The following is a 20,759-nucleotide window of genomic DNA, read 5'->3' as shown; positions in this document are numbered from 1 at the left end:
TGGGTGAACTATAAAGAAAAATACACAGGCATACAACACATTCATTCATACTTGGTTTACAGTTATACATTACCCAGTTCGGGGAGGTTGACTGTATCTCACAGGACCAAAGAGTCAGAATGGGCGGTCCTGGGGGGAACCGTGAAGAGAACGTGTGTCAACGAGCAGACATAGTAGGTCTGCTAGTGTGTGGATCCGAATGAGTAGAGTCGGTAATGGCGAGTGCTAATCACGTAATGGTGAAGGTAAACATCGCGCTTATACAGAGTACTTACTTATTTAAGATCGGTCGCCCTGCCTGCTACCTGTTTGGTTCTGGTCCTCGGCTTTCGCAAGTTCATTGTATTGGTGTCGCGTATAAGTATCATAAAAGCGCGCCGGGACATCGGGCTAATTAAGGCCACGCCCCTCGGTTACGGGAAATGACGTACAACGTCACGACGTGCAGCGGGACTGATATGAAGGGAATTGTAGTTTTTAGGATGGGCAATGTAGTTATTCGTTGTGGACTCGTAATAGGTCCTACAGGGACTATAGAAGTTCTACGAGTACATAATTGTTAGTGCTCGTGTATATGTAGAAATGGCGATATTGTGGATGAGGGAGGTATGGTCAACAATGTTTAATGTGTAATCGCGGTAAATTGTAGATAGCCTACAATGTCAAGGTGTGCAGTATATAATACACACAATACTGGATAGAGGTCAATAGACCGGGGGACCGTCTACAAGTTGCTGGTTGTTAGAATTTTTCAAAAATCACGGTGGGAGGCAAGATAGGGTTAGGAATATTAGATGTTATATATTAAATAGGATTATTCACTTGTGAACGTATGTAAATGATACTGTGGACACCGTCTGTTATGGGTGCATGGATACCACTGTAATGATGTATAAAACGTGTTGCCACACTGGTAGTAATCGTTATCGATTCAGTATCTCAGTGATGGATCGATTGAACATCAGGATATCAATAGGAGCCCATAAATTATATGTCCTCAACTCAAGGTCTGGTGTTAGGCATGGGAAAACAAGGATATCATTTGTTCAGCTGGCTCCATGGTATAGAGTCATTGAGTCCCTCTTCATGCGTTCTCAGACGATATACCCAACGTTGTTCCCTCTCCAGGAGTCTTTTCTGTAGATTTCTGGTACCATTGATCTTCTCAATGATTGTCCATCGTATGTCTGTGTCTTTATGTTGTTTTTCCACGAAATGTGCTGTAAGTCTGGTAGCTGTGATCATACGTCTGATAGTGCTCCTATGTTCACTTATCCGGATTTTTATTTTACGGCTGGTCATGCCTATGTAAGTCAGATCGCATGGACACTTGATAAGGTAGATAACTGCTTCTGAGTTGCAGTTTGTATGTGATCGTTGTTCCCAAGGGGTACGTAGGCCAAGTTCTAGAGTTTTGCTGTGTCTGGTGAATTCACAGGCTACACAGGATCCACAAGGATAATGCCCGGTTACTGGCGGTGTGTTCCATAATGTTGTTTGGACGTCACCCAGAGTACCATATGTGTCTGTGTGGATTAGAGTATCTCTCAGACTACGGTTTTTTTTAAAAGAGAACATAGGTTTTTCATACGAGAGTTTGTTGGAGGTAAGGATGGGCCATTTTTTGTTTATAATCTTCTTTACATCATTTGAAGATGAATTGAATGTGGTAACACAAATCATATTCTGGGGTTGTTGTCTTTCTTGAGTTTCAAGCAAGGCCTCTCTGGGAGTGTTCCGTGCTCTTTTCTTGGCTTGTTCAATGATTTTGATTGGATAACTTCTTTCTTTAAGTTTATCTGTGAGTATTTCTGCTTCTTTTCTGTAGTCTCGGAGTTCGGAGCAATTTCTACGTATACGTAGGAATTGTCCTACCGGAAGATTCTCCCTGAGAGATCGTGGATGGGCACTGTCGAATCTCAACAGGCTGTTTCTGTCAGTGGGTTTAGTGTATAGCGAGCTGCTCAGTGTGCCATTTTTTGGAACAATATTGATATTAAAAAATGGGATTGTTTCTCTGTCTTTATTGATGGTAAATCGTAAGTGAGGATTAAGTCCATTAATCCATAGAGTGAAGTTTGAAAGACTCTGAGTGTCGCCTCGCCATACCATGAAGATATCATCGATATAACGATACCATTTGTAGATGTTATTGGTGTATGGGTTTGTATTCCAAATGTGTTGGTTCTCAAAATGGCTCATGTATAGGCATGCTATACTAGGAGCGAAGGTGCTACCCATAGAAGTTCCATGGATTTGCCAATACAGCTGGGTTTCAAATTTGAAGAAGTTTTCCGTTAATGCCAGTCTCATTAAAGTGATGATCCATTCCTTAGGTGCAGTCCATTGCCAGTTCTCATTTTCCAGGAGTTGTTCAATGACCTCGATGCTTTCAGTCTGGGGTATGCTAGTATATAGCGCTTCTACATCTAGACATACTAGGAAGCAATTCATCGGGTCATATTCAATGTCAGTCAGAAGATTTAGGAGATGTTTAGTATCCTGTACATACGATGTTATTCGTTTCACCAGAGGGCGTAAAAACCAGTCAGTATATTGGGAGAGTGGTTCAAGGATCGAGCCAATTCCTGAAACTATAGGTCTCCCTGGGGGAGGTGACTTCCCCTTGTGGATCTTAGGGATTGTATAGAATAGCGGAATTCTAGGTTCCTCTTGATTCAAAAATTTGTGTTCTTTTTTAGTGATCCATCCCTTCCCAAGTGCATCTGATGTTAGCGTTGATATGGTTGTCTTGAGTTTTTTTGTGGGATCTCGAGTAATTTTTCTGTAAAATTTTGTGTCAGCCAAAAGAGTAAGACATGCTGTCTTGTAGGCCGATGAACTTTGAATGACTGTTGCACCCCCTTTGTCAGCGGGTTTGATTATTATTTCTGTACGATTTTTTAATTTTGTCAGGGCCGTGCGTTCTTTGTTACTCAAGTTGTTAAAAGTATTCACTCTGGGTTGTAGTTCTTCTACTTCTTTGGCAACTGCTTCCTCAAAAGCTAGTACCTCTGGGGGCATCATGTTCGAGGGTGGGTAGAAGGTTGATTTTAGTCTTAAATCAGTGTACTCTCCATCGCTGATGACTTCTTCCTTGTCTTGGAAGAAGACCTTGAGTCTGATTTTCCTAAAGAATTCTCCAAGTTCACAGCGTAACTGGAATTTGTCTAAGTGGGTAGTTGGAACGAATCCAAGGCCTCTTTCCAAGACTGACATCTCATCTGCAGTGCGGGGTTATATCTGTTAGGTTTACTACTAATCCCTCATTGTGCTTGTCCCCGGTTGTTGTTGATCCCTGGAGTTGCTCCTTGTGTTTGGTCCTGGCCTGTCTTCCTCCCATTGTAGTCTTCTGTTGCCACGTCTTCCTCGTCTCCCCCTCCTTCCACCCTGGCCTAAAAAATGCTGGTTGAATTCAGGTTGGAAGTAGGGACCCATTGGATATTGTGGTGGTCCTTGATATGGGACTGGGCCAAATGGACCAGACCATGGGTATAGTTGTGGGTGTCCAAATCTCTGATTGTAGCCTCCTCGTCGAGGTCTTCTTGGTTTGTTTTGCCAACTCTTATATGAGCCATCACACTGAGCAGCTCGCTATACACTAAACCCACTGACAGAAACAGCCTGTTGAGATTCGACAGTGCCCATCCACGATCTCTCAGGGAGAATCTTCCGGTAGGACAATTCCTACGTATACGTAGAAATTGCTCCGAACTCCGAGACTACAGAAAAGAAGCAGAAATACTCACAGATAAACTTAAAGAAAGAAGTTATCCAATCAAAATCATTGAACAAGCCAAGAAAAGAGCACGGAACACTCCCAGAGAGGCCTTGCTTGAAACTCAAGAAAGACAACAACCCCAGAATATGATTTGTGTTACCACATTCAATTCATCTTCAAATGATGTAAAGAAGATATAACCCTCACTGCAAATGAGATGTCAGTCTTGGAAAGAGGCCTTGGATTCGTTCCAACTACCCACTTAGACAAATTCCAGTTACGCTGTGAACTTGGAGAATTCTTTAGGAAAATCAGACTCAAGGTCTTCTTCCAAGACAAGGAAGAAGTCATCAGCGATGGAGAGTACACTGATTTAAGACTAAAATCAACCTTCTACCCACCCTCGAACATGATGCCCCCAGAGGTACTAGCTTTTGAGGAAGCAGTTGCCAAAGAAGTAGAAGAACTACAACCCAGAGTGAATACTTTTAACAACTTGAGTAACAAAGAACGCACGGCCCTGACAAAATTAAAAAATCGTACAGAAATAATAATCAAACCCGCTGACAAAGGGGGTGCAACAGTCATTCAAAGTTCATCGGCCTACAAGACAGCATGTCTTACTCTTTTGTCTGACACAAAAGTTTACAGAAAAATCACTCGAGATCCCACAAAAAAACTCAAGACAACCATATCAACGCTAACATCAGATGCACTTGGGAAGGGATGGATCACTAAAAAAGAACACAAATTTTTGAATCAAGAGGAACCTAGAATTCCGCTATTCTATACAATCCCTAAGATCCACAAGGGGAAGTCACCTCCCCCAGGGAGACCTATAGTTTCAGGAATTGGCTCGATCCTTGAACCACTCTCCCAATATACTGACTGGTTTTTACGCCCTCTGGTGAAACGAATAACATCGTATGTACAGGATACTAAACATCTCCTAAATCTTCTGACTGACATTGAATATGACCCGATGAATTGCTTCCTAGTATGTCTAGATGTAGAAGCGCTATATACTAGCATACCCCAGACTGAAAGCATCGAGGTCATTGAACAACTTCTGGAAAATGAGAACTGGCAATGGACTGCACCTAAGGAATGGATCATCACTTTAATGAGACTGGCATTAACGGAAAACTTCTTCAAATTTGAAACCCAGCTGTATTGGCAAATCCATGGAACTTCTATGGGTAGCACCTTCGCTCCTAGTATAGCATGCCTATACATGAGCCATTTTGAGAACCAACACATTTGGAATACAAACCCATACACCAATAACATCTACAAATGGTATCGTTATATCGATGATATCTTCATGGTATGGCGAGGCGACACTCAGAGTCTTTCAAACTTCACTCTATGGATTAATGGACTTAATCCTCACTTACGATTTACCATCAATAAAGACAGAGAAACAATCCCATTTTTGGATATCAATATTGTTGCAAAAAATGGCACACTGAGCAGCTCGCTATACACTAAACCCACTGACAGAAACAGCCTGTTGAGATTCGACAGTGCCCATCCACGATCTCTCAGGGAGAATCTTCCGGTAGGACAATTCCTACGTATACGTAGAAATTGCTCCGAACTCCGAGACTACAGAAAAGAAGCAGAAATACTCACAGATAAACTTAAAGAAAGAAGTTATCCAATCAAAATCATTGAACAAGCCAAGAAAAGAGCACGGAACACTCCCAGAGAGGCCTTGCTTGAAACTCAAGAAAGACAACAACCCCAGAATATGATTTGTGTTACCACATTCAATTCATCTTCAAATGATGTAAAGAAGATTATAAACAAAAAATGGCCCATCCTTACCTCCAACAAACTCTCGTATGAAAAACCTATGTTCTCTTTTAAAAAAAACCGTAGTCTGAGAGATACTCTAATCCACACAGACACATATGGTACTCTGGGTGACGTCCAAACAACATTATGGAACACACCGCCAGTAACCGGGCATTATCCTTGTGGATCCTGTGTAGCCTGTGAATTCACCAGACACAGCAAAACTCTAGAACTTGGCCTACGTACCCCTTGGGAACAACGATCACATACAAACTGCAACTCAGAAGCAGTTATCTACCTTATCAAGTGTCCATGCGATCTGACTTACATAGGCATGACCAGCCGTAAAATAAAAATCCGGATAAGTGAACATAGGAGCACTATCAGACGTATGATCACAGCTACCAGACTTACAGCACATTTCGTGGAAAAACAACATAAAGACACAGACATACGATGGACAATCATTGAGAAGATCAATGGTACCAGAAATCTACAGAAAAGACTCCTGGAGAGGGAACAACGTTGGGTATATCGTCTGAGAACGCATGAAGAGGGACTCAATGACTCTATACCATGGAGCCAGCTGAACAAATGATATCCTCGTTTTCCCATGCCTAACACCAGACCTTGAGTTGAGGACATATAATTTATGGGCTCCTATTGATATCCTGATGTTCAATCGATCCATCACTAAGATACTGAATCGATAACGATTACTACCAGTGTGGCAACACGTTTTATACATCATTACAGTGGTATCCATGCACCCATAACAGACGGTGTCCACAGTATCATTTACATACGTTCACAAGTGAATAATCCTATTTAATATATAACATCTAATATTCCTAACCCTATCTTGCCTCCCACCGTGATTTTTGAAAAATTCTAACAACCAGCAACTTGTAGACGGTCCCCCGGTCTATTGACCTCTATCCAGTATTGTGTGTATTATATACTGCACACCTTGACATTGTAGGCTATCTACAATTTACCGCGATTACACATTAAACATTGTTGACCATACCTCCCTCATCCACAATATCGCCGTTTCTACATATACACGAGCACTAACAATTATGTACTCGTAGAACTTCTATAGTCCCTGTAGGACCTATTACGAGTCCACAACGAATAACTACATTGCCCATCCTAAAAACTACAATTCCCTTCATATCAGTCCCGCTGCACGTCGTGACGTTGTACGTCATTTCCCGTAACCGAGGGGCGTGGCCTTAATTAGCCCGATGTCCCGGCGCGCTTTTATGATACTTATACGCGACACCAATACAATGAACTTGCGAAAGCCGAGGACCAGAACCAAACAGGTAGCAGGCAGGGCGACCGATCTTAAATAAGTAAGTACTCTGTATAAGCGCGATGTTTACCTTCACCATTACGTGATTAGCACTCGCCATTACCGACTCTACTCATTCGGATCCACACACTAGCAGACCTACTATGTCTGCTCGTTGACACACGTTCTCTTCACGGTTCCCCCCAGGACCGCCCATTCTGACTCTTTGGTCCTGTGAGATACAGTCAACCTCCCCGAACTGGGTAATGTATAACTGTAAACCAAGTATGAATGAATGTGTTGTATGCCTGTGTATTTTTCTTTATAGTTCACCCATGTATTTTTAAACACACTCGTAGATAGATTTTTGGAATCACCTGGATCATTTACGTTCTGTGTGCACTAGAGACTGGAGACACTTTGTGCACGCTATTTTCAAGTACAGACATCACGCTGATATCGCTAGGATGCGAATAAAATCGCCACTCGCACAGAATGCCTGTCACATATACAACGATATGTTACAGTGATCTTGAGTGGCACAAGAGGAGGACACTCCTCCTTATGAAAGCATGCGCACAATTCCACGCATGTCCACTTGCGGTTTTCACTATACCGCAAAAAAAAAAAGGGGAAATGAACACGGCGGCAATCATACCGCTGATATTTCTATATGTTGTTTGTCTTCTATTTCCTTTCCAGATGGAGCCTGGCAGTTGACACACATCCACTCTTACATAATATCACGTGAAGCAGCTACTCTGCCCTCACCATACTGACAGGATAGGGACACCCCATCCCAGTAATTTCACTCACATAGGGGAGTTACATCCTTGCCCTGAAGAAAGTCCTGGACCATTTTCTGGCCCCTTTTTGGACTGAAACATGTCGGCACTAGGGTCCTAGGACCATAACACTCCTATAAGACCCATTTTTTTCTATTTTAATTACCCAGACAGACCCAAAAATAAAGGGAAACTGGGGATCTGCCTGAGGTATTTTATCTAGTTAACCCCCTCTGTCTTAAACATATTAAAAGCACTCCCAATACTGTGGTCGAGCCCACCCGGACTTCTAGGGGTCTGGGTGACCCGATGATGAAGCATGACACCACTAGGGTGTGTGAGGGTAAACTAAAGAAATACTTATCTCCCCCACGACCACGGTTGTATTAGGCACAACCTTAATCTCAGGAGTTTTCATTTCCCTCTTTCCTTTAGCTTTTTTGGATCTCTCTGAAGGTCCGTTAGAGTATTTTTTGTGAATATAGTTTGTAGGGAGGATATACTCTAACCAATCCTGCCTCTCTTACCCTTTAAGTCATTGGGATTTCCCAGTGCCTTGTTGTGTTATAGATTGTTTTGAAATATGCCATTGAAATCGGGTTCATTTGCTAGAAGCGCCCACCTTCCATTAATGATTTTTTTAATCGCTGGTGAGCTTGTGGTATATTTGGAGACGAATACTAATTCATTGTTTTTTTTTGTAGTATTAGAAATGAATAAGTCGTTACATTCTTTACTGGCAGCTCTGTTGATGAACTCTTGTAGTACCCTATCTGGATATCCTCTGTGTTTGTACCTTTTTTTATATTCCACTGTTTTCTTCGAACATACTTCGGGATCAGAACATATTCTCTTTATCCTAATGAATTGAGAGTATGGTAAATTTCTTATGAGACTCCTTGGGTGAAAACTTGAATGCACTAATGCATTGTTCCGGTCCGTAACTTTGGTGTATATTGCGGTATCTACTCCTGTCCCACCATGTTTCTTAATTACTGTTACATCCAAGTATTCAATCTATTTGTCATGAATCTTATGAGCAAACTGGATTCTAGGATCAAATGTGTTTAATGTTTGTATCAATTCTTCCAGAGATTCTTGAGTATCCGTCCAGACCATAAAAATGTCATCTATGAATCTGCTGTATAATTTGATCTTAGACCACCAAGAGGGGTTACTCATTAAGTTCTGATGTTCAAATAAGGCCATGAAAATATTTGCGTAGGCAGGTGCCCCCGAACAACCCATTGAGGTTCCTGTTAGCTGTGCGTAATATTTGTCACTCCATTTGAAATAACTGTATTGTAGACAATAATTCAAAAGCTGTAACAGAAATACCTTTTCAGTATTAATATCTTCGAGTTGAAGTAAAGCCCACTCTACTGCTTCTAATCCAGCTGCATGCGGTATCGATGTATAGAGTGCTACCACGTCAATGGTACAAAGTAACCAAGAGGTTTGTATTTCTGATTGTATGTTTTGTAATTTGAATAAAAAATCCGTAGTATCTTATAGGATTTCCAGTTTTGTACAAATTTTTGGCAGGAAGTGATCCAAGTATCTGCCCAGGGGGTCAAAAATGGACCCACATCCAGACACAATGGGTCTCAATGGAGGGTTCTCCACATTTTTGGGGATTTTGGGTATCATGTAAAGATGAGGTCTCCGTGGGTTCGATGTTGTGAGATAGTTCCTTGTTGGTTCATCAATCCAATTCACGTCTATTGCTTGTTGTAAAAAAAATTAAAAAATACCCAGAAGTTCCATTGTGGGATCAGCATCCAATGGTGAATAATTGTTTGTATCAATGACATGTTGATTGACTTTTTGTTGGTAGAAGACAGTATCCATCAATACAATAGCTCCTCCTTTATCAGCAGGCTGAACTGTTAGTTCTGGGTTGTTGGCTATAGTTTTTATTGTTATTCTGTCCTGTTTTGTTAAGTTTTGTCTACTGGGTTTGTTTAGATTCAAGGCCTTGATGTCTTTTTTAACCATTATTTCAAAAGTGTCTAACATCTTGTGTGAGATAGGTGCTTGAAAAGAGCTCTTCGGTTGAAATTTCATATTTTCAATAGTGTGTTCTTTATGTTCGATGTTAGCCACGTTGGATTTTTGTTTTTTTTTCTTTTTGTCCTCATTCACCTCAGAAAAAATATACAATGCACGGTGTCCTATTGTTTCCACCCATTCCTTTTTTTTTTTTGTTTGATAAAGAGTGGTAATGGGGTTATTACAAAAGTCACCCGCTTTTCTGCGGCTTTCTCACACACACGGTGAAAACACCGGAGCTGCTTGTCGTTTGATGGTGAAACCAGGCCCTATTGTAGCTGAAGAGTATGCCGGTGTAATCATTGGACATTTTCTATTCTTAAGATCCCAAATAACTTAGAAGAATTTTTTTTTTTTTTTTATGATAACCCTTCTGTATTATCCAACCATGACTGCAACAAGTTCCAGAATGCTTTCTTCTTTGATTTTTTCCCAGATAAGTCCATACTAGACATATATATAAGGGATTCCAGCCATTCTGCATGCTGTGGTGGAATAATGCTCACCCATTTTCGACATATTTCCCTCCTAGCTATTAACATTGTGTAAAACAACATATCTCTACAGTTACTCGTATGTTCATCGGTAACCCCGAATATCACTAGAGGGAGGCTTACCTTTATTTGCCGACCTAGAATACCTGATGTTGTCGTTTCCACTTTATTCCAAAAGTCGCTGATAGCGGGACATTGAAAAAACATGTGCACATCCATAGCTCCTTCAAGCCCGCATTTAGCACAAGTAGTTCGGCATCCTTTCCCCATCTTGGATAATTTCTCAGGTGATATATATGCCCTATGGAGTGAGAAGAGATGGTTCCTTCTTAAAAAAGCAGGTTTAACTGTATGGTAAAGTGTACGCATAGATACTTACCAAATATTCTGCAGCTTCTCTCTCGGCAAGTCATTTCCCCACAGTTCCTCCGGCAACTTGAAGTCTCCATCTATAATATCGTGTAAAAGCCAGGACCATAGTGCTATTTCCTTGCCTCCTGGAGATTTAGTTACCAGTTGATCTTCTAGGGAATTACCCATTCCCAATGGCAATTTCCTGCTTTGCTCCCAGCTTTTTAGTTGTAGATATTTAAACTTAGATAATGTGCCTGCCATCAACCCATTTAGATTAAACCAAGGTAATAATTTGCCTTTATTAGTCAAGTCGCCCCAGACATCCATACCAGCAATTTTGCCAATTTATCCTTGAGGCATTCTGGAGTGCCTGGTGACTCCCATATGGGAGCAAAGTAGGAGTAGTAGTAGTGCCTCGTGTAAAGTGATCACGTCTACCACCCAATGTTTTTGTGTACATGTTAGACACTTCTGTCAAAAACAGGATCCCTTTGGACTCCTATTTAACCCCTTCGCCGTGGCAGGAATTCCGTCGCGGCGCTGGGGGGGTTTGGGGGCAGCGCGGTGGCGCTGTGCTCGTGACGGAACCACTCCGTCACGAGCCACGGTTGAGCTGTGCTCATGACAGAGTGGTTCCGTCACGTCTCCGCCCACTGCGCTAATCGCCCGCACAGGCGGGGAATTAGCGCCGCGTGGGCGGAGCGGCCGCCAACTGCCACAGCATGACGGAACCACTCCGTCATGAGCACAGCGCAACCGTGGCTCATGACGGAGTGGTTCCGTCATGAGCGGGGAAGGGGTTAAAGCATACAGGTACTCCCAATTCTCATGCATACACTATTCAAATCATCAGCATTCATGCGAAACCAAAAAGGATAATATAAAACGTTGTTTTTATTATTGTGTTATATAGGTTTTTTTTTAATTCAAACTATATAAACAATAAATTCATAAAAACACATCATCAATGTACATCAAATGTTCAAAATGAATTACAATTATTCTGAAAAAACAACCTATAAGACTGTAACGATTATTGGAGACATAAGACCTAATCTTAATGTATTGGCATACCAAGTCTAACAACCGAGCAGTTAAAGGTCAACTCTATTTCATATTGTCCTTTTTCTTAATGACCCCAGGGGAAGCTTGGGTGCTCAAATGACACAAAGCGACGCGTTTCGGTGGTACAGTATGATTCACCACCTTCTTCAGGCTTAAGGTGATAAATCAGTGTCTCCCCATACAAATCCGTTGTGAAAAATATCAACAACCAATGGGACAACTGTTTCTTCCTCTGATGCACTGGTTAGCAGTGGTAAAATATGCAAAGTCCTAAAAGCCAATAAAAACGGCTTCAGAAAACAGGAGGGGTGAAGGCAAAGAGTTTGGGGATGATTTTGCAGACTGAGCCAAATACAAACCCACTGTAGAAATGTCCCCCCGTAACAATGCTGAATAATGTTTGCTAAATTAAAATGGATTAAAGAATCAACTGGGTTGATGAAGACGGCGTAAATTATGTAAATCACTGAAATGCTGCAACAATCTTTTTCTTTACCCAATAGATATTAACCCCAATAGACGGACAGGAGAAGTGCTCATGTACCTTGTTTCAATGTGTTATCAGTACTGCTGGAATGTTGAATCAAAATTAAGTGTTTAGAAAGAATCAGGAGGATTTGAGTAGAAACAGCAAGATGTGCAGAGCTTTTTTGCATTCTTAAATGGTCTGATTAGCAGTATCGGGTGTTTTGATACTGCATTTTCAAATGAATGAAATTCTAATTGTGATTTGGTAGCACATTATCAAAAGAAAATTTAGATTTGTGACCTAGGGCCTAATTTAGATCTTGGCGGGACTACCATTGCCCCACCACAGCAGTGGTCCCAAGTACTCCATCCAGCTGAACCTCTGCCGTAATTAGATTTTGCGGCAATAGATAGTACTCCGAGGCGGTCTTCTCTGCTGACTGACAGTACTCCATCGCTGTCAGGCTGGTGGGTTTGCGATGAGCCGATTTAGATGTTCTTGTTGGGCTGGTGGTGTCCTAGCGACAGTCTGCTGTTGGAGTGAGTTCCTGGTGTGTTATGTTTGCATGAAAAAAATATGTAGGCAATGTGTTATGTCCTTTGTGTTAAATATTGTATGCCACTCACACAACATATACACACTTTTGAATGTCCACCTACAGGCACCACTAGCACAACACCCCCAGCACCATGACAATTTTTTTTAAGTGTCAATACAGGTGTGTTCACTCTACCTTGATTCGTATGAAAATGAACACTACTGCAATACACTTAAAAAACATATATTGCATGTAAGAGCAATGCAGACATGCACAAGGCTACATCAATTGTCAACACATGATACATTGTAGGACAGTTGTGCAAGTAGCTTACCTTATCTCTCGGCGCCAACAGAGTATTTGGCATCGCGCTGGAGTCGGGGCAGCCAAGGAGGGACCTGCATGGTGGTGTAGGAGATGGAAACAGAAGGAAGCAGGAAAAAAGTTACATTTCTACCTCACTTTCTTAAATTTTGTCAACACAAAGTAGGAGGGCTTCTCGTCACAGTTGCCTCAATGGAAAGACAAATCGTAATCAGTGTGGTCAGACTCTTCGCTGGAGTCCTGCCGCCTGTTGTTTCTGCTTATGGCACAAGTGACGTGGACCAAGATTCCTGGCGGATGTGGCAGGTTTTGCCTGTGCACCCACCAACGGTTAAATACAGAGGGTGGACCGCCATGTCGGCGGGAAGGTAAACCATCGCAAAAGCGACGGCGGGACCTGATCTGCCAACATGTAAATCAGTCCCTACATAGCGAATCAATATTTAGAAGGGGTGTGTTTCTGAATCGGAATGGGATGTATTAATGTTCGGCAACTGAACTACCATAACAAAACATTCATATTTTACCATCTCCACAAAAGTAGTGGAGACCCATTCGCAAATGGGAAGGGGTCTCGAAAGGACAGTAGTTGTCCTTAACTTTTTTCTTTTTTTTTTAAATGCATCCAGTTTTCTTTCAGGGAAAACAAGTTGCATCTAAAAAATGCTTTAGTTAAAAGCAATCACAGATATGGTGGTCTGCTGAACTCAGCAGGCCACCATACCTGTAATGGCTGCCATTAACAATGAGTCGCGATATGCAATTTGTGACCTAACTGATTAATATTAATGAAGTATGTCAAATTGTGACCTATTACGAATTGGTATTTTGCCAACCAACCTATTAGCACATAAGTTGGTTTGCAAAATAACACAAAAATACTTGACCAATATTTTTTGATCAGTGCTTTGTATATCTTGTCCAATGTGTGCACTACTAGACTAAAAATTCTTGTTAAAGTATGACTTAAGAAAGAGTTAATACTATTCCGGTGATTACGATTTTGCTTTATACTTTTATAACCAAACATTATGTATTCATTGTTTTTGTTTCTTTGATGAAAAAGGATTACATATGTGTTTCTATGTTTACACATTTGAATCTGGGCTCTATTGCTTACTAGTGCATATGTAATTGACAACGGAGGTGGGAGTGAGGAGGACACCTTCGACAACAAAGTCCAAATGATGTGACATGGGGTCTGAGTTTAGATTGCAAAGTATTTGCACACATGCCCTCAGATTCCCACCTCTGCAAATACAGGACAGCTAGTGGCACATTTTCTGTGTCAATTCATTGCCATTCTTCCTGGTTATAGACAAGTCTAATACCACAGCACATATTTAATACCAGCGTCCATTCTCCTTTAATAGGTGTTTTGTGGCTATTGTGGTTTCCATGTTACAGCAATAAGCTAAGCCACTGTTCAGTGTGTTTGTTGTTACACTGTAGGTACAATTAAATATGTTTACCTATATTTTGCGGTTAGATCTAACATAGCTTCTTTTTGTAGAATTGGTTTCTGCGATTAATATCTATGCAATATTCAGTTTCTACCTTCGTAAATTGGCCATTGAGAAATAGAACCTTACACTAAATAAGGAAGGACAAATATGTTTCTCTAGTCAGCCTGCGTTCCTACCATTTCTAAAATTGCAGAACTGGCTTGACTGCCAACGTTGGTGTATTTTTGCCACTACACTTGCTCCCCGTGCTCATGCTATATTTATGAGGCAAAGAGGCTAACGGTGAAACATTGCATGAATAGCTAAATTTGTGTGTATATTTTAAAGTTCCATAATCCCCTGAAAACCAGAGTTTAGTGCCCTAGATGCTTGATGGAAAAGTAAACCTTTAAGCAACGAAGTGAGATAAGAAGAAAATGGAAATTAAGGATTCAAAATAACTTGAAACACTCAAAAGCTGCGGCCTGTCCCAGGTTCTTGATTCTGTTTTAGTCCCTCGTGCCTTAAGAAAATGCCATGATTCACTGTCTGGTTTCATACTGTTTCACTTGAGAATACTGCCAAGGAAGGTTTGCTCGCATTTTTCGCAGTATTGTCATGTTACTGTTAATGTCTACCAACGCATCTATCTGAAATGTTTACATTTACTGAACTTTATTTGGCACATTATTAATTAAGGTAGGTAATCGATTATTTATGTATAGTTCCTTTCGAAGCCTTTAGGATGAATAACCGGATTCTAAACCTTCTTTAGTTTATTCACTGCTATGCTGTAGCAACGGTGAGCAACAAAGGTTTTTCCCACTGTGGATAGCTGTAGAGGGATTCCAGGGCGCTCTGACAGGGCTCTCTGCCAGCCTGTCGGTGCAGTGCTGGGAGCAGGGAGCAGAGCTTCAGCTGTGGAGAGAGGGGGGGGGGGGGGCGGCACAGAGGGTGGTAGAGGTGAGTCACAGGAGGCCAGGGTTTTTTAAATTTTGTATTTGGGAGCATGTTATGTACAGCACCTCCATTACATTTCTGCCCATGTGTTAATGTTGGAAGTTGGGTAGAGGTTTTGAGGGCATATAAAATACAAGCTGCTAAAAGGTCAATAACAGAGATGTTCTTCGCCTCAGCATTCTGACTGAGATCATAGACAAATCAAGCGTTTGCTTTCATTGACTATTTGATGTCACTAAAAACCTCTCTGTGAAAAATTTCACTGTTATAGAGTTCCTGTTCTGTCATATCAGTAAGTGGCCAGTGCAAATGAGATATGTGTGGTTATGACATTTATAACAAAAGCACTATGTAAACTCCTTTCATGTGTTTTAACAACTAATTTGAGATATATTTATATTTTCTAGCACGCTCTGTCTGATAAGGCCAAGATACAAATGTTTGATCCGAAAACGACATGTTTGCAAGAATGTCTCATCACCACCTTCCAAGAATCTTATTTTGTGTCAGAAAGTTTTGAAGACGCCAAGGAAAAAATGAGGTCTGTATCTTAATAATCAATCAATCAATCAATCAATACATTTGTAAAGCGCACTACTTACCCGTGAGGGTCTCAAGGTGCTGGGGGGGGGGAGGGGGAGGCGCTGCTACTGCTCTAACAGCCAGGTCTTGAGGAGTCTCCTGAAGGTCAGTAGGTCCTGGGTCTGCCGTAGGTGTATGGGGAGGGTGTTCCAGGTCTTGGCGGCGAGGTGGGAGAATGATCTGCCGCCGCCGGTCATTCTTCGGATGCGCAGGATGGTGGCGAGGTCAGCGGAGCGAAGCAGACGGTTCAGTTTGTAGAAGGTGAGTCGTTTGTTGAGGTATGCTGGTCCGGTGTTGTGGAGTGCTTTGTGGGCATGGGTGAGGAGCTTGAAGGTAATCCTCTTGTTGACGGGGAGCCAGTGCAGGTCTCTCAAGTGATCTGTGATGTGGCTGTGGTGAGGGATGTCTAGGATGAGGCGTGCCGAGGCGTTCTGTATGCGTTGGAGTCTTTTCTGGAGTTTGGCCGTGGTTCCTGTGTAGAGGGCGTTGCCGTAGTCCAGTCTGCTGCTGACGAGGACCTGGCTGACTGTCTTTCTTGTTCCGGTGGTGATCCATCTGTAGATGTTGCGGAGCATACGGAGGGTGTTGAAGCAGGAGGATGAAACGGCGATGACTTGCTGGGTCATTGATAGCGATGAGTCTAGGATGACTCCCAGGTTGCGTGCGTGGTTGGTGGGTGTCGGTACGGCTCCCAGCATGGCCGGCCACCAGGAGTCATCTCAGGCCGAGGGGGTGGGGCAGAAGATGAGGACCTCCGTCTTGTCTGAGTTCAGTTTTAGGCGGCTGTTCTTCATCCATTCTGCGACGGCCTTCATTCCTTCGTGCAGGTTGGTTTTGGCGGTGGTGGGGTCCTTGGTGATGGAGAGGACGAGCTGGGTGTCGTCCGCGTATGAGATAATGTTGAGGTTGTGCGATCGGACGATATTGGCGAGCGGTGCCATGTAGACGTTGAAGAGTGTCGGGCTGAGGGATGATCCATGGGGAATGCTGCAGATGGTCTTGGTGGTTTCCGAGCGTAAAGGGGGGAGGCGGACACTCTGTGTTCTGCCGGTGAGGAAGGAAGTGGTCCAATCCAGGGCAGTTTCGGTGCTGTGGTTGGTGCGGAATCCCGATTGGGACGGGTCCAATGCGTTGTTCTCTTTGAGAAAGCGTGTCATTTGCATGTTGACAATCTTCTCAATGACTTTCGCCGGGAGCAGGGAGATGGGCCTGAAGTTCTTGAGGTCCTTAGGGTCTGCCTTGGGTTTCTTGAGTAGGGCGTTGATCTCGGCGTGCTTCCAGCTCTCCGGTCTCGAAGGAGGTGTTGATGATCTTCCAGAGGTGGGGTGCGATGATGGGGCTTGCTTTGTTGAAGATGTAGTGCGGGCAGGGGTCGGACGGTGAGCCAGAGTGGATGGTGTTTGTGATTTTGATGGTGTCGTCGTCGTGGGTCCAGGAGAGCAGGAGATTGGTGTGGCTGGGGGGTGCGGAGTCTGAGGTGTCGGGGGGGTCTGGTTGTTGAAGCTGTCGTGGATGTCTGCGATCTTGCGGTGGAATAATAATAATAATATAACTACATAATATAATATAATAATAACAACAACAATCCATTATACCCCGCTGTTGCGGGCTATAACAATTGTTAAAGGCCTTAACTGGAGTTAAAGGCATGTGTTGCACGTACAGGCCTAGTTGAGGCAGAGGGACTTTAGCAACCAGTATAGACCAAGGCAGAAAGGCTATTAAACTATGAGAGCAGTCCAACCACTAAAGATGGAATGTTGTAAAATAAACAGGAGGAAATAAAAAGACAAACATTGGAATGTTGGAGCAGAAGGTCTATACCATCCATTGTTGGTTGCAAGTCACTCCATTGTCTAATAATAATACCATGTATATGTCATTCTAAGCAAGTAGTAAAGAAGCACTAATTTTAACAATATTTTTATACGTTTTAGAGATTTTGCAAAATCCATCAATCGTCCTTTCTCTGTGCACTTCAACCCTTACACGCAGAGCATTGACATTTTGAAGGACACCCGGAGCATTGAAAATGTTGTTCAAGACCTAAGGAGTGATCTCAACACAGTATCTGATGCACTTAGCAAAATGAATCGGTATTTGGGAATTTGATGTTAAGTGACACAGTCTGTCATCTTCCTCACATCTCAGATGGAATTATGTCTAAGACTTATATGCTTTGCAGCAAGATATATTACTTCTCTCTTTACAGTTGCATCAATGATTTGTGAAGTCCTGTCTGATGTGTGTTACATCAATGAGCTGTCCTTATGGTTAATGTGTTGTTTGCATTCCTCCCAAACTGTCCTCTGTTCCTAGTTTAAAAAACACAAAGAGGCTAATTCTTAGAAAAACTTTCAGCTAAAATTAAACAAATGAAATGCAAAAATATTTCTGAGAAAACTGTCAACATGAAAACATTGCCATGTTTTATAAATATGGTTAGAATAGTGCTTGTCTTCGTATGGTAATTAGAATTCTCCACTAAGGACCATTAACAATTTGGAATGTATTACAACTCGTAGACATCGTAATTTCAAGTAGGAATGTATTACCATTGCTTCTGGAAGGTTTGCACAATGACCCACTCTCTTGAACAATGGCCTGTTCTCACACTTAACAATGTTAATAGTGTGCGTCCATGCGTGTTGCAGGCTATAGTGATATGAGGTGATATGCATTAACAGAAGTTTAGCTCTGTTCCAACTAAGGGAATAGAATATATATTAAGTGCGGCAAAATATTGGTCACATCCATCTGCTGCTGGTTTATGAGTGCAGCCCCTGTATCTTTATGACTCCACAACTCACTTTCTCTAATAAGGTGCGAACCGTCACTCCTGTATCACTTAATTGAGAAAAATGTTTTGCAACGAAATGCGTAACTGTAGTACATTTTGCTGAATTAAGTGATCCTGGAGTGCCGGTTTGTTCCTTACTAGAGGAAGCAAGTTGTGAAGTCATGCCTACCTATATAATTGGGTAGGCTTGATATGGAAGTTATCACTAGCTACTTTACACATTTTCAATCAGCCATTATTTAGTTTTAGGTAGGATAATTGCTTTACAACGAATGGCCTAGGCCCTATTAAACTAAGCCACTCTTTTCACTATTACCAAAATAAGTCATCTGAGTATTTGTTAGTTGCATTCAGACTTGGGAAAGCAGCCATTACACATTTCCCTTATGAATAAAGAGGCTTTCTTCAAATACTATGTGTAATCTGATCCAGCACTCTTGAGAGATTGTATCATGTTTCTATAATACAGTCTTCAAAAAATGTCCCAGCAATCCACAGCTTTCATGATTAATTATCCTTTCTTGATGAATGAATTTCCAAATAGGATCTCTGTAGCCGATAAGTTTTGTTCTATGCGAACTTCAACTAGTCATCCTCATGTCATATGTCATATAATGGTATAGTCACCAAAGTTTCCATCTCAGTAGTCAGGTGACACTCTGAAAAAGACACGTGAAAGGATAATTACTCATAAAAGCTGTGGATTGTTGGTACATTTTTTGAATACTGTGTTATAGAAACATGAAGTGACATGATCCTCAGTCATTATAGTTGAATACATAAGTACAATGCAATATATCTCTAGCGTGCTGGATCAGATCATACATAGTTCTAAGTAGGGTTTACAAAATGTATCAAATAAGCAGTCTATATTTATGCTTTGAAGAAGCTTTCTCTAGTGTTTCAAGGTGCGTCATTCTGGCATCTTCTATCATTGATTTCTGTCTTCACAATACTCTCAGACTCTAATTACGAGGTTTATTTCGGTCCCTGCACAAACTTCTGCCTTTTCAAGGATCAGAATGGTAAGTTTTGATATAAATACTGCATCCCTGCCTTTTTCAACAGATTCATTTCAGGAGGTGAATTTACCAGGAGCAAAATGACCATAGGTCCTTAAACATGTCGAATTTGGTACAAAAAGCACACATTTTGCAGGTGATACTGCATTTCAGTGAAAAAACATAGAATTATATGTAATTACTTCACTTGGTAAATTCTGAATCCTTGGGTATTGCATCTCACCTGGTGTGATAATTATCTTAACCTCCTCTGACCCCTTGTAATGTGAGTCTTTATCTTTGTGGTTATCACTAATGATGCACACGCTGCAATCATGATGTTGATGTTTTCCAGAAGGAAAGTGCAAAAAATCAAAAATTCATATACGTAATGGGTCCTATTTTAAAAAAAGCATTTCTTGGCTTTACATTTAAGGTTATGACTGAAAGCACCTCCTTTATGCCTGCTAGGAATTCACAAATGAACTCCTGGTAGTCATAACTACAGATTTCTCAGCCACAGCACACTGAAATCCACAGTAATATATACCACCGAAGGGGTGGTGGGAAGTGGGTGGGCCAAGACATGGTTTTCCTTGGAAGTTTGGGAACACACAAACACAGACATTCATGGGTATTTCCAAACTCTGGCTTGTCCCCCTTTCCACCCTGAATTAGATTTGTAACAGTCAGAAATGTTACACTTCATCCCAGGGTGGGGAGTGGAACAAAGCTCCCCCACATTTGCTTGGGTCTTGGACAAGAGTTTTCATCAGGAGGGATAAATGATTTCCCTGTTGAGGGAATGCATCTGTTGGCGGAGGGGCAAAATCCTCATTGCCCTATCGACATCTGTGATGCGTGGAATTTTGGACTCGGGGAATAGGGCCCCTAGAGACATGTCACAATTACATTCTCAGTAGTGTCCCTAGAACCTATGCCTAGTGTAGCGTTCCAGGCTTACTATTGGGAATGTTTGTGAATAAATAAGAAAATAAAAATTCTGGTGGAGATGCCAATCTTTGCCAGTATGTTTACATTTTTTTCCTGAATAGTGCAGAATTCAGGA

At 41.8% G+C, this 20,759-nt stretch overlaps 1 protein-coding gene across 1 annotated transcript in view; it reads left to right on the top strand.

Annotated features, from left to right (window-relative positions):
- Nucleotides 1–20,224, top strand: part of TPH2 (tryptophan hydroxylase 2) — a 270,435-nt gene extending 250,211 nt beyond the window's left edge. The window contains exons 10-11 of the mRNA XM_085650683.1: nucleotides 15,715–15,848; nucleotides 17,827–20,224. Coding sequence (XP_085506809.1) covers nucleotides 15,715–15,848; nucleotides 17,827–18,001 — 309 coding nt within the window. The 3' untranslated portion in view covers nucleotides 18,002–20,224. The remainder of the gene's footprint in view (nucleotides 1–15,714; nucleotides 15,849–17,826) is intronic.
- The last annotated feature ends 535 nt before the right edge of the window (nucleotides 20,225–20,759 follow it).

Source organism: Triturus cristatus, chromosome 4_1 (genome assembly GCF_964204655.1).
Source record: "Triturus cristatus chromosome 4_1, aTriCri1.1, whole genome shotgun sequence".
Lineage (NCBI taxonomy): Eukaryota > Metazoa > Chordata > Amphibia > Caudata > Salamandridae > Triturus > Triturus cristatus.
Note: the sequence above shows the minus strand (reverse complement) of the source record. Positions and strands in the feature narration are given on the sequence as shown.